The sequence below is a fragment of the Numenius arquata genome, chromosome 1 (genome assembly GCF_964106895.1).
Source record: "Numenius arquata chromosome 1, bNumArq3.hap1.1, whole genome shotgun sequence".
Taxonomy (NCBI): Eukaryota; Metazoa; Chordata; class Aves; order Charadriiformes; family Scolopacidae; genus Numenius; species Numenius arquata.
This window is the reverse complement of record NC_133576.1, coordinates 125346074-125366056: the sequence shown is the minus strand read 5'-3', so window position 1 is coordinate 125366056 and position 19983 is coordinate 125346074. Positions and strand designations below refer to the sequence as shown.

At 42.8% G+C, this 19983-nt stretch overlaps 1 protein-coding gene across 3 annotated transcripts in view; it reads right to left on the bottom strand.

The window, feature by feature from the left end:
- The window catches only part of PDGFD (platelet derived growth factor D), a 144150-nt gene extending 137727 nt beyond the window's left edge, over positions 1-6423 (bottom strand). Inside the window, exon 1 of one of the 3 annotated variants that reach the window (XM_074148407.1) lies at positions 6012-6423. In XM_074148407.1, the coding sequence (XP_074004508.1) occupies positions 6012-6141 (130 nt within the window). In that variant the 5' untranslated portion in view covers positions 6142-6423. The remainder of the gene's footprint in view (positions 1-6011) is intronic. The other 2 variants (XM_074148397.1, XM_074148416.1) reach the window with 2 other exon arrangements.
- Between the last annotated feature and the right edge of the window lie 13560 nt (positions 6424-19983).

The following is a 19983-nucleotide window of genomic DNA, read 5'->3' as shown; positions in this document are numbered from 1 at the left end:
ACTTCCACTCACAACCTGGAAAACTGACAAACATTTTTAAACAAAACTGTTGCGTGCACGTGTGTGTGTGTGCAAGAGTTAGTATTCTGAAAAAAATTCCCTGGGTACAATATTTTTTTTGGAATCAATTATATTAAGTGTGCTTATTCTCATTTCCCTGTCCTTGTGTTCTCCGATTTATGTATCACGCATGTGTGTGTATAATATCCTATACTAGGTAATATAGAAAAGATACAATGTATGTTTATTCTGTATATGCCTGTATATAATATTCATGCCTAGGATACATTTTGCAAATACTTGTACTCTTGCTTCATCATAAGATACAGTTAGTTTAACTGGACACTGTCCCACTTACGAGCTTCGGTATCACAGAATCCTGCAGGACCAACCCCCTTGACTGTAATGGAAGTATAAAGACGGTTGAAGTTAAGCACATGAAGAATGTTATTGCACTAATGATTCCCCCTAAGTTTCCTATTTATGCCTATTCCTACCTAGGTGCTTTATAAAACAAAACCTCTCTGAGGGACCACAGTGAAAAAAAGCCCATTATTTTAGATTTTCATCAGTGTTCAGTTTCCAAGAATCAAAGCAATACAATTATTAAGTTTTCTCTTTTTAAGAACTACCTGGCCTAATTAAATTTCATACAAATACATTAAAAAAAACCCAACCAAACAAGAAGTGTTGAAAGACTGGCTGCAGAGTTTATAAGTGAAGTGACTTTCACTATATGATATACATCTGCCTGATAAAACATGTTTCAAAGCTCCTTTGGAGAATTCCTCCATGCTCCTTGCCGCTGAGTCACGGTTGGAATTCTCATGTAATATCCTTTGATACTTCAGTCCAAACAGTTAATTATACAGATAAGAGACACATCAAAGTTAAACAATTGTAGACCAAAGTGCATTACTACAGGTAAATTACCAAGTAGGTTTTTTTTAATCTGATGAAGCTGAAATACGTATCTTTTTACAAAACCTACAAAACCAGTCAAGAAAATAATGCTTATAAAAGCAAATTTAGCTATTTTCCAGTTGACACAATTTACTGTTACCAGAATCCCTTAAAAAAATGCATGTATACAAGCCTAGTGTAGGAAGAACTCAATAAATGCATTCCAAAACTGAGGCTCCTCTACCACTAGTGATAGAAGAGCCATTTCAAATTGATATGAAAGAAATCCCCAATTATGTCTTTTCCCAAGAGAAGACAGTTAACACCTATTTGGTGAGAGAATACTACCCAAATCATCAAATGCTTTTCCCTGTGCTTAGGCAGGGAAAGGGAGGGTAGAGTTAATGGCACGCATTCCTTTGGACAGGCCACCAAAGAGCCAAAAGCTGTTCCCATTTCCCCAGAATGGTAAAGTACAATTTTTCTTTGCATTTTGGTGGTGCACAAGCAAAGTGAAGTTTGGAAATTCCTAATTTTTTGGATTCAAAATGAAAACCACAAGAGCCCAGAATCTTATCTCAAGTCGTCTGATGTTATGGTTTTGAATCCACATCAGAAGACACTGATTCCATGACTTTCAGTTGTTTACACAGTGAAATGATTTGACACTATGCTGTCTGTTCTGTTCTGCCTTTCCTTTAAACTTTGGATTTTAAAGTTTAAAATATGTATAGTGATGCTTAGTCTGAGTATACAGCCTAGGCATACTTTCCTAGCTTGAGCATTCATACAGATGTTTGTTCAGTAACAGATAAGAACGAGCAATTGATGTTTTGGTTAGACACAATACAGTAAATATTACTTAGCACTTTTCATCTCCATTTTTTATCTCCAAGTACACATAAATAACCAAAATAGCAGAAACAAAGTATCAGACTTCTTGTAATTAGGCAGTATTACCTGAATACTGCAAACTGGGAAACTGAGCCAAAGAGAACAATGGAAGCATCTGGAAGCCCTCTGTGTGTTACTCTGATGAACTTCAAAGGACTTGGCAGGTAATGGCATTAATAAACACTTTAAGTAAATATCACTGCATGTGCTATAAATGTGGTTGGCATCTCCAGGACACTTTAAAAAATTGATTAGTGCTACACTGGACAGCTGAGTCATCAATGCCCGTCCTTCCACTAGGACAAGAGGATGTCTTGTAAGCAGGTTATTTATATTCTTAATATCTTCAGCAGGAAGTACAGTCTGGTTAGGTTTGGTAGTCATTAAATAGCACTTTTTTTGTATGTGCTGCCCTTCACCTATAGATTTCTTCCCAGAGCAACCTCCGTCTTAAGTAAGAGTAATTACAAATGGCCAACTTCTTTTAGCCTAAAAGAATAGAGACAATCTTGAATCACACAGAGTGCAAAGATTTGTTTTGGCCAGAAGCAAGACCAAGCCTCCATATTAAAAGTTCTTTTTATGCAGCATCACTAGTTTATCCCGCTTGGAGGTAACAGAAAACTGGAATCCAAAGGATTGTTTTCTTTTTTAACAAAATGCGCAAGTAGTCTTGGACTTGCCAAGATACAGTATTTTTTTAAAGAGCTGAACAGACCTTGTTTCCTCTTCAGTATCTCTCTTAATTCCACAACATAATAATCATGATATCAACCCAGGACATAATATTAAATTAGTTTTTATCCCTGCTGTGCATTTTGAGAGAGACTGTTGGAACATTCTATCCCCAGTGTATTGTGTGCTCTTAGATCCTATTCTGTATAGTCATGTCTGCAAATATTTACAAAGCAAAAAATACTGTTTGTTTCACTCAGCAATGCACCCCACGTGTCTTTAATGCTATTCCGTATCAGCACTTCAGACCAAAACAAGACACAAACACAACTGAAAATTATAAAAGACAGAAATACTTTTAGTGGCCTACAGCCAACTGTGGTCTGAACACTTTGCTTGTGAGCTCGTCACATGCATGCAACACTTGGAATACAGCTCATAACCTTTGGCTGCATAAATATAGACCTTTAGTCAACAAACTCAAGCAACAGTTTGGTTCATCCGAGTAAACTCGGGCAGATCAGCAGCTGATCTGCTTTAGATGTTGTGACCCAATGCCCAGCTCCACTGGCCGTACCAGAACACATTGTCCTTTGCAGAGAAAAAGAGGATCCTTGCAAGAGGATTCCCAAGCACAAGGAGAAAGCAAGGCTGCAGTGTGCTAGAGCTCTGCATGTGGTCTTCCTAAAGGTGTGCTACCTCCTCAGTACATGGATAATGTCCGCTAAAGGACTGCAGAGGTGTCTGACTTCAGCACAGGCACGTTTCACTATGTCTGCAGCCTGCAGGCCTATATAGCAGCATATAGCAGCATATAGCCCAGGCAGGTAACATGTAGGTAGCATGTAATTTCATATAGATCTGCCCCTTTTGAACAGCCCCAGCACCAATCCACCCTGGTAGCCAGAAAGTTCAGCCATTACAAGTTGTGGAAGATAATTTTAGAGATACAAAGCTTTATCACAACATTACATGATCACAGCTAGGGAAAGAACAATGAACTAATCATTTCATATTTCACATAAGCTTGTTCATCACTCCAAGAAGCAGTTTCACCACAGGAAGTCGTCTTCTGCAGAGTAAAACACCCGTCCCACTGTCTGTAAGCTGAAAGCTTTATTTATATTAGGGGTTACTGATTTCTTCACTAACTCTACAGAGAAGATCAGAGTAAACCACATTTTTAAGCGCTAAGTAAAATACTGCATTTCTCCATGAAAAAGCTTGTTTGGAGTTTGACTTGCAAGGAAGCTTAGCTTAGTTCAGAGATGGTCTCAGTTCTTCCATGAAGTTTAAGATGGCAGGCTAACAAGTCATGAAGTTTGGTAAAATACACAATAGTTTTAAAGGACAAAACAGAAATATTGGATGTATGCTTTTATTACAGACACATACATTTTTAATTAGATTAAATTTGACTTCTGAGACAGAAGGAACTGCAATTCTGTCTTGTTTCCAGACTCACTATCTCATTTATAAGAAAAAGCCTCTTCACCTTCTCTGTGCCTTCTTTTACTGACTAGGAAAGGCATACAAAAGATTATTAAGTTCAATATGACTCCAAAGCTGAAACAAAAACCTTTTCCTAAATCAACTGTATACCCATTACACACACTGTATACATGCTGAAAAATAAACATTGGCAAATACAGAGTACAATCTTGGAAACAGCTCAAGTGACTGGGTTTTTTAAAAGGGTTTATAAAATATATAAATTCTGGCAACTGGATGATGTTAACTTGAAGACTGAACTTAACTCTGTTCATTTTCAGGGAGAACATCTTGCACTTCGCTCTGCAGGAAGGTACACTGCAACATGCAGAAGCAGGTCCTCCCACATGCAGCTGGAACACAATGGGCTGCTCCCCAACCAGGGGTTCATCACCCTTCCAAAACCAAAAAAAACTGGTTTTCAACTGATCATCTTTAATCACGAACGAGTGGATTCCAGAGGTGAATTGCAGCGGTGCTGTTTTTATGCAACCTCCACATTCACTCGCCACGGGGCCACAGCACATGGCCACGCTTGTCGCCCCCTTCAAGGCACTTGCATTCCAGGTAGCTGAACCTCAACAGCACCTCAGCTCTCTTCCTCCTGTAACTCAGCATTGGTGGCGCCCCACCTCAAGTACTGTGTCCAGTTTTGGGCCCCTCACTACAGAAAAGACATTGAGATTCTGGAGTGAGTCCAGAGAAGGGCAACAAAGCTGGTGAAGGGTCTTGGAGAACAAGACTTCTGAGAAGCAGCGAGGGAGCTGGGGTTGTTCAGCCTGGAGAAAAGGAGGCTGAGGGGAGACCTTATCGCTCTCTGCAACTACCTGAAAGGAGGTTGTAGTGAGGTGGAGGTTGGTCTCTTCTCCCAAGTAACAGGCGACAGGACAAGAGGAAATGGCCTCAAGTTGCACTAGGGGAAGTTTAGATTAGATATGAGAAAAAACTTCTTCACCGAAAGGGGTATCAAACATTAGAACAGGCTGCCCAGGGAAGTGGCGGAATCGTCATCCCTGGAGGTATTGAAAAGACGGGCAGATGTGGTGCTTAGGGACATGGTTTAGTGATGGTGTTTGTGTTAGGTTGATGGTTGGATCCGATGATCTGAAAGGTCCTTTCCAACCTCAGCAACTCTGTGATTCTGTGATTATGTATCCTCTGCGGGAAACGTGCCACAGCTCCAACACCACACTGAAACCACCCCTCCTACCAGGCGGGCAGCGTCCCACGACCCGCAGCCGCCCTCCTCGGTGCCCACCATCCCCGGGCATCCCGCTCCTGAAGGGACGGGGCTCGCCCTCGTGGGGCACCGCGCAGCAAAGCCGGCCGAACGCCCGGCCCCGGGCCCGGCCGCTCCACCCGGGGCACGGCGCCCCGAGAGGCCGCAGCGGGGCCGGCCGCGGGGCCGCGCTCCCGCCGAGCGCCCCGGCGGCGGCGCCGCCCGCGCCCCGCCCTGAGGCCCAAGGGCCGCCGCCCGCCCGCCCGCCACACGCCGCCCCAGCGGGGACCCCGCCGCCGGCCGCAGCCGCCGGGAACCCGCCGCCCTCCCCGCACTGCCCCCGGCTACCGGCACACCAACGGGACACAGAGGACATGGGGCGTCCCACGGGTATCCGCGGGATCCTCCGCGGCAGCAGGGAGCGGGCACCCCGCCTTATGTGCTGCTCGGAGGGGACGCCGGGGGGCACCGCCGGCTGCCAGGAAACCTCCTGGAAGTTGCCCGGACAAGTTTGGGACCGCCCGGAGGAGCAGCCGCCGGGCAGAGCCGCCCCCTCAAGCCCACACCTCCCCTCCTGCCACTTGGCCACACCGCTCCCGGGCTGACCCCCCGCCCGGCTCCGGGGGACCAGCCCCCGGACCCCGGCTGACCCCGCCAGACTCCCAGGAACGGGACCCCCCGTCCGCACAGAGCCCCGCCGGCCTCCGGGGAAGGGGGCGGGGGGGGAACGGGGTAGGGGCGGACGGCAGCCCTCGGGGCGCGCTGTGGGGTCGGGGCTTCCTCTGCAAGTGCAGCCCTTAGGGAATAAAGAAGAGAGAGGGACACTTACCATCTCGCCTGATATTCGAGGACCGCAAGGCTTTTATAGATCCGCTCTGGGCAGGGGCAGTGGTGCCCTGACGGCTGCAGAAGTTCGCACGGACGACAGCGTAGAGGAGGAGGAGGATGAGCAGTTGCATTGGGATCCGCTGTGAACGGGACCGTGTCTCTGCAAAGAAACCCGGCTCTCCCCACCGAGGGTGCTGCTTCCCTCTCTCCTGTTCTTTCCCCTTTCCCGGACTTTTTGTTTGTTGCGGGTTGCTTGTGGGTTTGGGGCAGTTGAATGCAGGGGGGATAAAAAAAAAGAAAAGCACAAAAAAAAAACCCCAAAACCAAAAAACCACACCACCCGAGACAGCCGTCACAGCTGCCGAGTTACTCTCTCCGAGCTGCCCCCAAACTTCCTGCACGCCGAACTTTCCGCTGGCTTTTTGGGGCTGGCCAAACTCGGCGAAGGTGAGAGCTCCCCGAAGCGGGCCGGGGCGGCCGCCCCCTCCCTTCGCCCGCAGCGCCGAGCCCCCACCTCGCAGGCGGGGGGGCCACCGCCGCCGCCACCTCCCACCGCCGCCGCTCGGAGCCGCTCCGCTCGGCAGGAGCCGCCGCTGGGGTCTGGTGCGGCGGGAGCGCCCCGGGGCCGGGGGGGAGAGGCGGCCCGGGGAAAGGGGGCGGCCCGGCGGCAGGGAGGGAGGCGGGCGGGAGCCGTGCCCCGGCCCTCCGTGAGTTTTCCGTGAGCAGGAGGGGGGGTGCGAGGGGGTGGGGGGTGGCCCCGGTGCAGAGTGAACCTGCCCCGCCGGCCCGGCCGGGCTCCCGGCTGGTGGGCACGGTGGGAGCCGTCTGCCAGGGGCTCCGCGCCAGCAAAGGGGCCACACAGCCAAGCGTCCCGTCTCCCACCCGTAGCCCTCGGTGGCCACATCAAGGTTATCCCGTGGGCTGGAAGGGCTCAAATCATCGGGTGGCACCGGGGTGGGTGAGGAGACTCGGTGGAATAACTGGTGAAAACACATTGGCTAAAGAAAAGCCACAGTTGTCCCTTGGAGAAATGTACAGGCTCTTCTGTCGTGCCAAGCACTGCCCAAAGCTTTTCATAAAAAGCTAATTCCTACTAATTTAGACCTTCATTGAATTGGGTCCGGTATTAAAAGATTGTATTACGGCCTGGAAGAGTTTAGGTCTAAACTGAAGGTATGTGAGGATTGTGATCAGATTGCTGTTTTAATACTCTTTTTTCCTTCCATTAGCTGCAATGAAAATAATCAAGTGAAGAAACAGAAAAAACGATCAGGTTTTAACAGTTGTCTAATAAATCCTTACTTACTCAGTTTATTTCTTAAGACATTCCATATAGTCTTAGCCAGCCTAATGAATTGTAACATGCTGTAACATTTAACGACGTGAAACACCACCTCAGTAGTAGAAGAAGAATGTCAATACGGTGCCGTATCAGTAATATCGTATGAGTCCTGCCACACTCAAAGGAGTGCCTCTGGCTGTATGAAACATCTCCAAGAGCATGTTAGGATGACAATGGGACTGAAACATCTTGTATGTCTTAAGGAACTAGTAGGGTGCAATTCTCTTATGCATAATTCATGGTTCTTTATCGCTCTTATGTTCCCCAAAACTGACAGCGAACCTAATCCTGCTCCCATGTGGTAGATAATGGAAAGGCTCCCACAGTGCTCCATTTGTGAGCAGATGTGCCTGTATTTTAGGTGCCATTTTCAGGGGGGAAACTGGGCAAACAGAAGGAGGGTGGCCAATCCAATCATCCTAAAAGAAGCAGAAAGTCAAATAGAGGAGATAGAGGGAGCTCTGAAGATGTCTTCTGTGCATCCAGTCAATGTGCCTGCTTCTTTTCAATTACATTACAAGGAACTGACAGAAAGCATCAATAGGATCCTGGCTACCTAGCTCTCTTCTCGGCTACCTAGCTCTCTTCTTGGTGCAGGACCTTTTAAGATAAAAGGAGGTGGTCAATACCCTGACCTTTACCACAACCCCTTGGTGAACTCTTTCCTTTCCCAGTGCCCTCAGGCCCTCTCAGACTCAGGGAACTAAACCCGTAATTGCTTCCCCTCCGGGGCAGACAGTGGCAGTTTTAAAGCAGTGGGGGAGGAAGAGAAGGAAGGACAGATTATCTTCCACCCAGAAGGCTGGGAAAAGGTGTTTTGACAGTATCTGAGCAGTTATATAATTCATTCAGGAAAGGACACTGTTTCCAAGGCTGTTCCTCTTTCTGTACCCAGGTTTACCTGGATAAATTTTCTCATATAAAATCCACACATCTTCCCAAGAGCTGGGTCTGGAGCTAGAGTCATGTGGTGTCTTTCTGCCCCCGAGCCTCCCTGGCTGCACAGGCCCAGCTTTGACACAAGGTTTTCCCTAAAACACTCCACAGCTGTTTGGCCAATGTGCTCCCTGGCTTGATAAAGACTGTAAGTTTAAACTTCCTCAAGCTGACCAGGGTGCAGAACTGAGGTCTTCTCAGCACTTTTTTTCTTTTTTTTTTCCTTACAAAAGAGTACATACTGCAGTGGCGTGTAAGATGAAATTCCTGTTTCTGCAGCAGAGGTACTTGTTGCTTAGAGAACTCTCAAGCAAAACAGCCTGGGGCCTCATAAATTAGATAGTGATGAAAACAGGCAAGTGGATTCCACCACCAATGGCTTTGATATATATCAAGAGGAACTGTGTATAACACCTATCATATACTCACGGTACGTTTCTGTTCCTCCCTGTGCAATGCATGGGATGCTGCCATCTTTCTTCTGAAGGCAAAAATATTTTTGTAGCAGAAGGGAGGAGTCTTTTTTTCTCAGGTCAGAAAACAGCCAGGGAATATTCCTGTGGGGTTCCAAACAGAGGCCTAGCTCTATCAATTATCAGATATTTCTTTTAGTCCCAATATAAAAAAATCCCAGGTTTTTCCACTTGATGTCGAGGTGTACAAAAGGATTTTGAGATAGAGCAGCAAGGCTGACATGCATTGGCAGACCTTTGTAAAAAAGCCTGCATTCTAATGACTGTTGCTACAGCTCCTGAATTCACTTTAAAAAACACTAAACCCACTAGAAAACAAAATAGTATCTTCATAGTAAGGTGTCATAGAACCCCATGTCAAAGTGTGAGAAGTTTGGATTATGGTCAGTTTTATGAGCAGATCACTGGATCTTCACTTTCTGGAGAACATTCTAGTACATTGGCTAATCTGTATTCTAAGGGTCTGGGATAATTTAAAGCATCATGTGATTTCTTTATGAAGACCTACAGCAAATCATGGTTACTACGTAAAAGGACATACTGATGTATAAGTGTGATGACCTAGGTAATTACAAATCTGTCAGCTGAGTAAGATCCTGATAAAACAATGTAACAGTTGATGTGAGAGTCAATTAGTAAAAATCAAAAGGAAAATAATATAATTAATGCTAATCAACTTAGAAAATCTTACCATGCTAACTTGAAAATCTGGTTGACAAACAGAATAGCATCAAATTACAGCTTTCATAAGGCATTTGAGTTGGTACCACGCAATTTAAATCACATGAAATGAAAGTCATGCATACTAAATGTTTTCAAAACTTGTTAAATGACAGGTTTTAAAATGTTTACTAAAAAAGGAAACATTATTAAATGGATTCTTTGCGTGAGAGACCCACTTAGGCTAATTTTTTGCTTCTGCATTGATTTGCATTTCCAACAGTGACCTGGGAAAAATGCAGTCATTACTCATGATATTTGCAGATGACAAAAACCTTGGGGGAGTAATAGGCTGATTTATAGTGATGGTGTTATATGGAGATAGACGTGTAGATACTGGGTAGAACTGTAAAGCTGAGCCCTGGCATAGCTTATACTTTAAAGTAGCCAATGGCAGCATTACCCAGTGCCTGTGGCATCCATCTCACCTCACTTCAGTCTTCTGAAAGTGCCTGGTGTAAACCAGTCTCATAGGTTCTTATTGTTCATGGAGACAACTGGATACCCATCAGAGGGCACTCTAGCCCAGTGGTTCTAGGCAGTTGTGCCGCAATGGGATGAACTGTTTTCTGGAAAATCAGTTTCTCTCCACTGATTATGGAGAAAGCATAGGCAACAAATACATTTATAGTTACTGAATAAAGTAGTTAATTCTAGAAAGCACTGATGCAGAAAAAATTATGGGAGTGAATTATCAAGGAAGTCAATGGGCTGTAGCCCTCTCAGTTATCATTTGTTAGCTGGGAGATGCTCTAGTGTCATACAGTTTGCCCATGGAGCAGATGTCCTGTGTGTCCACCCCTTAGAACATTGGAAATATGGTGATTAAGTAGCAAACCCCAAGATCTTTGTGCATGATCACTGGGATCCTTGGATGTTTATTTAAAAAGAGTAATATAAGAAAGATAAGGACAAAGTTTTTAGCAGTCTCTTGTGATAGGACAAGGGGTAATGGTTTTAAATTAAAAGAGGGAAGATTTAGACTAGGTAAAAAGAAGAAATTTTTTTATGCTGAGGGTAGTGAAACACTGGCAGAGGTTTCTGGCCAAGAGAGGTGGTAGATGCGCCATCCCTGGAAACATTCAAGGTCAGGTTGGACAAGGCTCTGAGCAACCTGATCTAGTTGAAGATTTCCCTGCTCACTGCAGCAGGGTTGGACTAGATGACCTTTAAAGGTCCCATCCAACCCAAACTATTCTATGAGTCTACGATTCTATATCAATTAGAGACATTGTGCTTTCTTCTGTTATTATTAGACTGCTGCATCCAGTTCCTGTGGATATAGTCTAAAAAAGGACCATGATAAAGTGAAAAACACTGAGAGGAAAACCACAGGATTGGCTAGGGGTTGAGAAACATGCCATTCAGGGAAAAGCTTAAAAATCACGTGCCATTTAGCTTGTCAAGGAGAAAATCAGAGAGGTCACAGCTACCTCCCAGAGGCAGGATATTGATTCTAGAAGGCTATTCTATCTAGTGGACAATGACTTATCAAGGTGAAAGTTGGAGTTAGACAAATTAAGATTAGAAATAAAAACCATACTTTTCAGTGTGGAAAGCCATGGAAGTATCAAAGTTGTATATTCTTCATCACTGAAAATTTGAAAGGCAAGCTCTCATGTTTTCCTAAAACCAGTCAAGTAGTTTCAAGCTGTACTTAGGATCTTGTGGGGTCTATTGATCACTTCTAAAAGATTTGTAAAGGTGACAGAGAAAAGCGTGTTTATATGTACCATACTACAAGCTACAGATGAAATTTCTAAGTGGTTCTGCAGTTTATTGGAAAATGACAACTAAAAAAATGTACCTCCAGGGATTAATTTAGGGCAGCACTGTGATTTCTATTATATAGGAGAGCAGGTGAGTGATGGCAATGACCCCATCCCCCAGTTTATAATCTGTGAATGATTTGAGAATTAGCGGAGGTGGATAGAGTAGGATGGAGAAACATCTCACAATTGCTAAATATGCATCTTAAGTAAATGAACGTAACCATGATGGCAGACGAAAAGAATACAAGGAAAAGGTAGACCAAACCGTTATATGTTTTCAATTAGAAAATAAGGGAAGAGTCATGTGCTGCCAAGTTAATCACAATATCCCACTGGCACCAAGATACCAAAACGAGAAGTACAGCACAGTGAACCAGGACCCAGATTTACTCTCTGAGCTACAGGCAGCAGTTCAGCAACATACAGAGAAAATCCCCAGTGAAACTGATCAGTTCAAGTGTTGAGATTATCAAACGCAAGCCCAAGCACTGCTGCCCGGTATCACTACAAACTTGGCATTGATTCATGGGAACTCATGTTAAAACCCCCTGAACATTAGATCTGGGCCACAGACCCGCAACCGGTGCTGCTGTTCATCCTCCTGCAGCAGCCAGCTGTGTGTGCTCACTTGTCTGGCCCATTCCTGAGAACAGCTGCAGGCAGCTTTGATGTATCCAGCCTCTTGGTTTTGTCTCTTGTGTCTGCACTGCTACAGGATGCTGTGCCCTTCTCCCTTTCAGTGAACACCTGCTTCTCTTCCCAACTCTTAAATGACTTTTTCTGGCTGTATGTAACTTTTGGTTATTTCTCCACTGCAAGTGTTAGAGACAAATACTGCACCACTGATGCACACATAGGAAGGGAGAGAAAAAGGATGTCCCGAGATGAACATGTTCGTTTATTACATTTTGAGAAACTGCTATATCACTCAGACTTTCCCACTGGTACCTAGTGATGGGGCCAATTGACATATAGTATACATGCAATATTCAGAGTCATGCTTTCAAAAAATGAATATAAACCACAAGGAAAGAAGAAATGTTGCCCTCCTGAAGTTAAGTAGGACTTTTTCCCCCCATCAATATCAGTTGAACAAGCATTTAGATTTAAATTCACGTTTAAAAATGATGGGCTATGCTTTCTCATAAGTTTTTCTTAGTAAAACAATAATACCTTTAAAAAGATTACATTTCTTCTGTGTCCCCATTCCCAGGTTCATACATTTAAAGGACAGAAGAGACCTTTCTGACACAATACAGTTTGACTTCTTGCATAAATAAGCAAAGTGTTTTGCTGTCTGACCTCCGGCTTTGATTTCTCAAGAGTAGCAGGGTATCTTTTAGAAAAAAAGATCAAAACTTGATTTTTAAAATAGGAAGAAACTCAGTTTTACCATATCTTGAGACACAGAATCCCCCAACATCAGTGTTGAGTAATTCAAATGATTAATGACTATTTTTAAAGATTTAGGGTTTTTTTTCCCTCTGGATCTTGTACTGTGTATGAACAGTAACAGTTTATCGGATCCTCTGCTTGATCTTTCAAAACATTTGGATACAAATAATCTGAACCTACTGTCTGGACTTTGCAAAACAGCTGTCCTCAAGCCACAGTAACTTCTACCTAATCACTTTTGTTATTTCTGTGATAATTCCTTTGCACTTGTCAAAATGAGGTCAGATTTTGTTTGTCTTGGATATATCATATTTGAGTTAGAAAACTGTCACCTAGGATTTTAGAGAAATTCTAGGAATGTTTTATTACTGGTAGCGTGAGAGCTCTAGGATCAGGGGTTTCAGACTGAAATTTCTCATGATAATTCATCATTTCTCTCTGCATATTGTAGAGATTACTTAAGAAATAAAGCATCCAGTTTTTGTAAGACAGAGAACAGTATGGTGTAGGTTCCACTGTGTGTTATCCTGCCCAGGCATTCCCTCTATTCTGTGTTCTCTTCTCTGGGACAGAAAGCATTTTCCTTCTCTTGACTTCAGCATTTTTACTTCTCCAGCTCATTTTCATTATGGAAACACTCTCAAATTCTGTAAGTTATTGTCTTGTAAACAACTTAGAACATACCATCTGAACAATGTTGTAGAGACTGAAATGCCCTCCGATGCTGAACCCTCACAGTCTTGTGTCTTGGCACCAGAAAGATGGCACATGATCTTGTCATCTACTATTTTCAGTTTGTGCTTGGTTGAGAATATGTTTAAGAGATCATATGTCTTCCTTTGTTGATTGAAGATTCCCCCTCAATTTCCCAAAAGTTGAAGTTCTGAGCAGCCATCAGACATGTGTCCTATACAATGTCCTCTCTCCTTAGCCATCTAGATCATCAGAAGTTTATTGTAATATTTTCAGGATTTGATAAGGACTGCACCTTCTAGTAAAATTTTTCCTTGTCCTCTGGAGTTACATCCTCCTGAGTTACAGCTTGCCTTTCGTCCTTTGTTTGCAGTTTTACAGAACAACACTTACTCATCATGTCAACAGTGTTTCAAAACCACTGAGCCATGACTCTGCACTTATTTTTTTTTTCTTTCCTTCATGGGTAATTTCATTCCTCTGAGGTCTGGGTGCACATGTGCAATGGAGATACTTATTAAATCTGATCGTCCAAAAACAGCAGCACCATTTTTTTCTGTTCTTCTTTCCCACTTAAGAGTTTTTTCACACCATTTTACAAATAAGGAAATTTCTGGCTTGCAATAAGAAATGTACAATGCACAATGAAGAATCACTTTTACATTGCTGACAATCTTAGTACAGTGAGTGATTTTGTGTTTGGAAAGGAAACTTGTCATACTTCTTCTTGACATGCCTGTATTTCACAGATATAGAAAAATGAAGCCTTTTCAGTCATTTCATAGTCAATAACTGGGCCATTAAATGTACAAATCCAAAACCTAAGGGTCAGAAATTCAAAACTCTGAGGCTCAAAACTTTGCCTCCCAGAGTTTGTGTAATAGAATCATAAAATCATAGAATGGTTTGTGTTGGAAGGCACCTTCAAAGATCATCTAGTCCAACCCCCCTGCCATGGGAAGGACATCTTTGAATAGATCAGGTCGCTCAAAGCCCTGTCCAACGTGACCTTGAACACTTCCAATGATGGAGTATCCACAATGATGGGGTATTCTCTGGACAACCCGTTCCAGTGTCTCACCACCCTTGTCATAGGTAAGTTCTTCCTTATATCCAATCCAAACCTACCATCTTTTCAGTTTAAAACTTGCCCTTGTCCTGTCACTACTGGCCCTGGTGAAAAGACTCTCTCCACCTTTCTTATAAGCCCCCTCTATATCTTGAAAGGCCACAACAAGGTCTCCCTGGAGCCTTCTCTTCTCCAGGCTGAAAAACCCCAACTATCTCAGCCTGTCTTCGTAGGAGAGGTGCTCTATTCCTCTGATCACTTTTGTGGCCCTCCTCTGGACCTACCCCAACAGGTCCAAGTCTTTCCTGTGCTGAGGGCTCCAGAGCTGGATGCAGAGCTCCAGAGCAGAGTAGAGGGATAGAATTACTTCCTGCACCCTGCTGGCCACACTTCTTTTGATGCAGCCCGGGATAGGGTTGGCTTTCTGAGCTGCAACCACATGTTGCCAGCTCATATCCAAATTTTTCATCCACCGGTATCCCCAAGTTCTTCTCAGTAGGGCTGCTCTCAATCCATTCATCCCTCCAGTCCATATCGATACTGGGTATTGCCCTGACCAAGGTGCAGGACCATACACTCAGCCTTATATATCTTAAAATGCACTCTGTGCTTACACTTCATTTTTTTCAGGGAAGGTAATTTTATATCATACCAAAAATAGAACCCAGCTGCAACAGAGTACAATATATAAGCAACCAGATTTTCAAATGGAGTTGATTTGGAAATATTGGAGAAAGCACATTAAGCGTATTTTAATTTGTTTCTTTTAAGTATATGTGTTTTTTAAATCTGCTTGTTAAAAAAAATAATCTTTTCAATCTGCTTTAGTTGGCAGTGCATGAGAGTCTTCAGCTTCTCTTAGGGGCAGCAGTGAAAATGATTTATCTCTGGTTCCAAATTAGTGGGAATACATTCAGGCTGCCCAACTCTTTTTTCTGATCACGTTGTCATACAGAGGAGTTGAGTTCACAGTTTTATGCACACAACACATTAACATAAACTAGTTAACCACCTGGCATTGGTTAAGCAGAATTTATGCTGATACTGTGCTAATGACCTTGCACTATCATTAGACTAAATCAGTCTCCTGGGGGAGAACCCAACAAAGCATACTAATTCAATGCATTCCTAAGAAGTAGCATGTACAGTAAAATATATTTTGTCATTTATCTAGCTCCATTTTCATTCAGAAGTACTTTCTAAATTAAATACTGAGGCCTCTCCAGTGGCCTCTGAAATGGTAGAATGAGATAAAAACATGAACTGAAAAAAGACAAACAAAAGAAAGATTTGTGCACGCCTACTGTCACTGTGGGCACTTTAAAGTATTGATGTAATGTATTAACAAACGTAGGAACAATCTGCTCTAAGCGTAGACTTAGAAAAAAAAACTTAGAAGGCTAACTCTGATGTAGACACCATAGGCTCCCTTTACAGTTTTTGAGAGAAACAGGTGCCACCCCAGAATGCTTAATGTGCTTAACAGAATGCTTAACATGCCGTTTTCATAATTATCTTAGGAAGTGTCGAGTTCACCTTGCCCTCCCTCCTTCCAATGGCTTTCTTATTCCTCAGCAACTGTAAGACAGCTATGGGTGATTAGCGCAGACTTCGATGTCTAACTTAAGGAAACATAAGTTAGGGCAGACAAATTTCAGCCCAAACAATCACAGAAACCAAAAGTTACAAAATTTCAGAAATAAAACGCTTTGTGAATCTTAATTCAGCCTCCTTTTACATATGTAGGACATATGCTTTAATTATTAGAGTGCAAACTTCTTTTTTTCAGAGGATTCAGTACACATAATGGAGGAGATGAACCATGATTTTACAGTACAAAGGGAGATAGTCTGTAGAACCTTTACTTCATTTGTTACAGAATTGAAAGTTACAGAGTGAGTGTAGCAGGAGGTGAATGGAAAAGAAACCGGAATCCCTAAGGCAGTTGAGTGCTGTGAAAGGGTTTCTACACCCGCCTGTTAGGGGATGTTGCTACATGGATGACGTAAACCAGATTTCTCACAGCTGGTCTCTAGTGCTGTGTTTCTCATTTTCTGGATGCCCAGTTGGAGACAGTAGGGTCTGACTTGAAGAAGTGCAGAGCACGCGTAACTGTATTTGAAGTTAACAGAAGTTGTTTCTTGAATATGTGTAGTGCTATATAATGCCAAGCATTATAAATCTTAGTATCTACAACTAGTGGAAACTATTTACCTTAATCTTTCTCTGCACACCAATCCCATGTGAGAAAGGGGATGATGATGTACTTCACTATACACTGCAGCACCCAAATTAAATGCCTCCTATATATTCTGCCAAATATAATCTTCCATCTAACCATAGGTACGTCTGTAACATAGACAAAAATGGCAGGTTTTGAGCAGGGTTCATGTGGTTTAGATGACTAAGAATAAGATGAGTTGCACCTCAGGTGCAACTTAAGTACCTGTTTCTTTTTCGGTGACACTAAGGGAAGCCCAAAGTGACTATTTCAGGTGTAGCCATCGGGGCTGCAGATATCTGAAGGCAGGACAGGTGAATCCTACCTTCTGTGATGTCCTCCATTTTGGGCACTGAATGAGGCAGAGACTCTATAAGAAAAAATAGTCTCTGATCATGTTATTTGTTAGTTGGCTTTGTAATAGATATGCATAAAGGACCAAATTAAGGTTGCACAGAATGCCTTTTGAAAGCTTGGCATGGCAATCTTAATAGAAGTATAATAGTTATTCTCTGGGAATGAAAAGACATCAGCCTGAGGCAGACACTTGGAATGTTTCAGTTCAGTTCAAACAGTTAAAGTTTGAAAAGGGAGTCTTATAGTAGGAAAGGAGGGCAAATTAATAATAGGTGGTTTTACCAGCTCTCCCTGAGAAACTTCCAGCCTTTCTCAGTTCTGTGGCAGGCAACAGAGCTTGCATGGCAGCCCTGTAAGCCTGTGCATGTCTCAGCTCTAGTCCTTTGTTCAGCATTCCTCTGGAGTTAGTAAGGACATTGCATTTTCAGAAGTTTTTACAAAAATGGCCCAATCATCAGAGCCTTTATCTGGAAGCTAGCTAGGTGTTTGTTAACATTCATGCTGTGGAGATAGGGAAAACATTAGTTAAAATTACTTGTCCATTGTCACATCCCACAAAATTATCAGGTAACAAATGGCAGCCAAGTCGGTGTTTAAATCAGTAGGCTAAAATGTCTTATAAAATTTTCTCTCTGATTCTTCCTGGCAAAGCTGCACTGTACCATTGCATGCAGGGCAATGACTTTGCGTGCTGATGTTACAGGCTTGTGTGAAAGGAAAAGGACCTTGACTAAGCACTTAAAACTCTTTGTGCAATATTGTCACTTAAAACATCTCAGGGGTTGCAGTGTTTGGCAGGAGGTTGTTGTGCCGTTTGATTCACAGTTCCTCAGACACAGTTTATGTCAAACTTGGGAAGTATCTTTCAGGTGTCCTCCAGGTATAAGTCTTAGGGATATTGTATGAGCAACAAGAAGTCTTTCAGTCTCAGTCTCACCAAACAGTATTAGTGACCACTGCCTTTCCTTCCCAGCTTCCTTGCATCTGCACTTTGCTTGCTCAGAAGCTGCCCTGGATGGTGGAAGTCAGCAGGATCGGGCATTTAGAGGCTCTGCTGTAGGCTCGTCCTGGCTGCATCACAATGAAAACTTTCATTACACAGGGGTAGATCATGTGAGCTTTGTATTAGCCATTATGAACCCACTGAACAGTGTGTGAGAATTTGGTGACCTTCCTAGGCAGGGCATTAACATCTAACATATTGAAAATGGGCTCTGGAGTCATGAATTCTAAGCCTGAGTTGATTTAGTTTACTGCAGGACACCAGAAAACTGATTTAGACCTGTGTTTCCAAAATTGCCTACTAATTTTGGAAACATGATTTTCAGAAGAGTGCATCATCTGCAGCGCCACAGTAGATATCCAGGCATTACAATTGTATGTCTATTGCAGCTGCAAATTTACTTGGGAAGGGAGAAGAGAAATGGACCATGAACCTTTTAGTTATTCCATTAACACTGACCAGCTCAGCACATGATTAGGCATATTTGCATTACTGTCATTCCCCACCCTCAGTTTAAATAAGGACTGTGGGGCTACTCACTGCATTAGAAAGATGTTTTGGAGAGATCTGCTATTTGTACGGCTATACTGGCAGCTGCCTTATCTCAAAAGTCAGGGGTGGTGGGAATGAATTGTATTCAGCAATCTGACATCTGAATTTTCCCTATGCAAATTTCCATGGTTGAAAAGTGACATGCCACACAGTGAGAGTTATATGCAGACAGCTCTTTTAGTCTGAGCACATTTTGGTGTTGGTGCAAATCTGACACCAAGCAAAATCTCCAATAAGGAAACCTACAAATATTTACCTATGAAAGAAATATCCTTGCTTATAACTTCAGGACTACAGAATCTGCTGCTCTGGTCTTCAGTCAGTTGTCAAAGTAAACTAATCTGGAACAAAATCAGCCGAGTCACTGAGATCTGAAACGAACAATTTGTAGAGGACAAAACATTCAGGGTCTTTCTTGGATAAAAAGAAATAAAAGAGGTTTACCGCAGGTTTTATGAAAGCATTCAAACAATGCTCTCTGATCAAATCTCACAGTTTTAACAGAGAAGGAATTTATTTAAGTAATTGAAAACAGTGGTGTTTGTGTAAGATTCTGTATTGGAAGTTATGTGCTTATCTTGACTGTATTCTTACAGCTGCCACTTTTACCTATCCACACAGCACTGGTTATTTACTGTTTGTTAGAGTAATTTGCTGAACCACCTGCACACACACACACTGTCTTCTCATACATTTGCAGAAGAGAGAGACCCTATTTTATGTTCATCATTAGATCTAGTCAGTGATGAAAAAGAACTCAGTTCTGGTAAATTAGCCTTGTGACTGTGAGGCAGGTCGCCAATCTATGATTTACAGTCTAACCATTTTTGTATCATATTTTCTCTGTGTCTTCATAAAAAAAAAATAAGGACAATAACTCTCTACAGAAGGAGTAATAATGCATTCTTCTAAATTCTGTTGCAGAAGGCAAAGACGAAAAAGCAAATGAAGTGTAAGGGACAATTTCTGTTTGCCTGACGATTCCCTTCTAAGTCTGTTATGCTTTCAATAGTGTAAACAGAGGTTGAGATGAAAAATGAGAAGCATTGCTCTTATATTAGATATTTGAGAAGCACAAAGAAAAAATTGAATCCGAGGAAGATGTGCTTTCTTATCTTGGAATTCAGTCCATAACTGCAGTCAAAGGAGCTATGGTTTAAAGAACTGAATCAGGAACATTAGTTTGTTTTTCATAGAAGTCAAACAGTAGATGATTATAATAGCTTTACTTCCTGTCAATTGGTTTGTATTTTCAGATAGTCTCAATGCGATTGCCAGGCATCAGCCATCGTCCAAGTAATTATTAGCTGTAGCCCAAGTAACCAACTATTAACGTGTGTTGAACTACCATGCGCAGTATTTGCAGGTTACTTTACCTTCATCACGAGTTTTAAGATAGCCAAGGTGATAATTTTTCCCTTCCTGAGGGACTGATGAAAA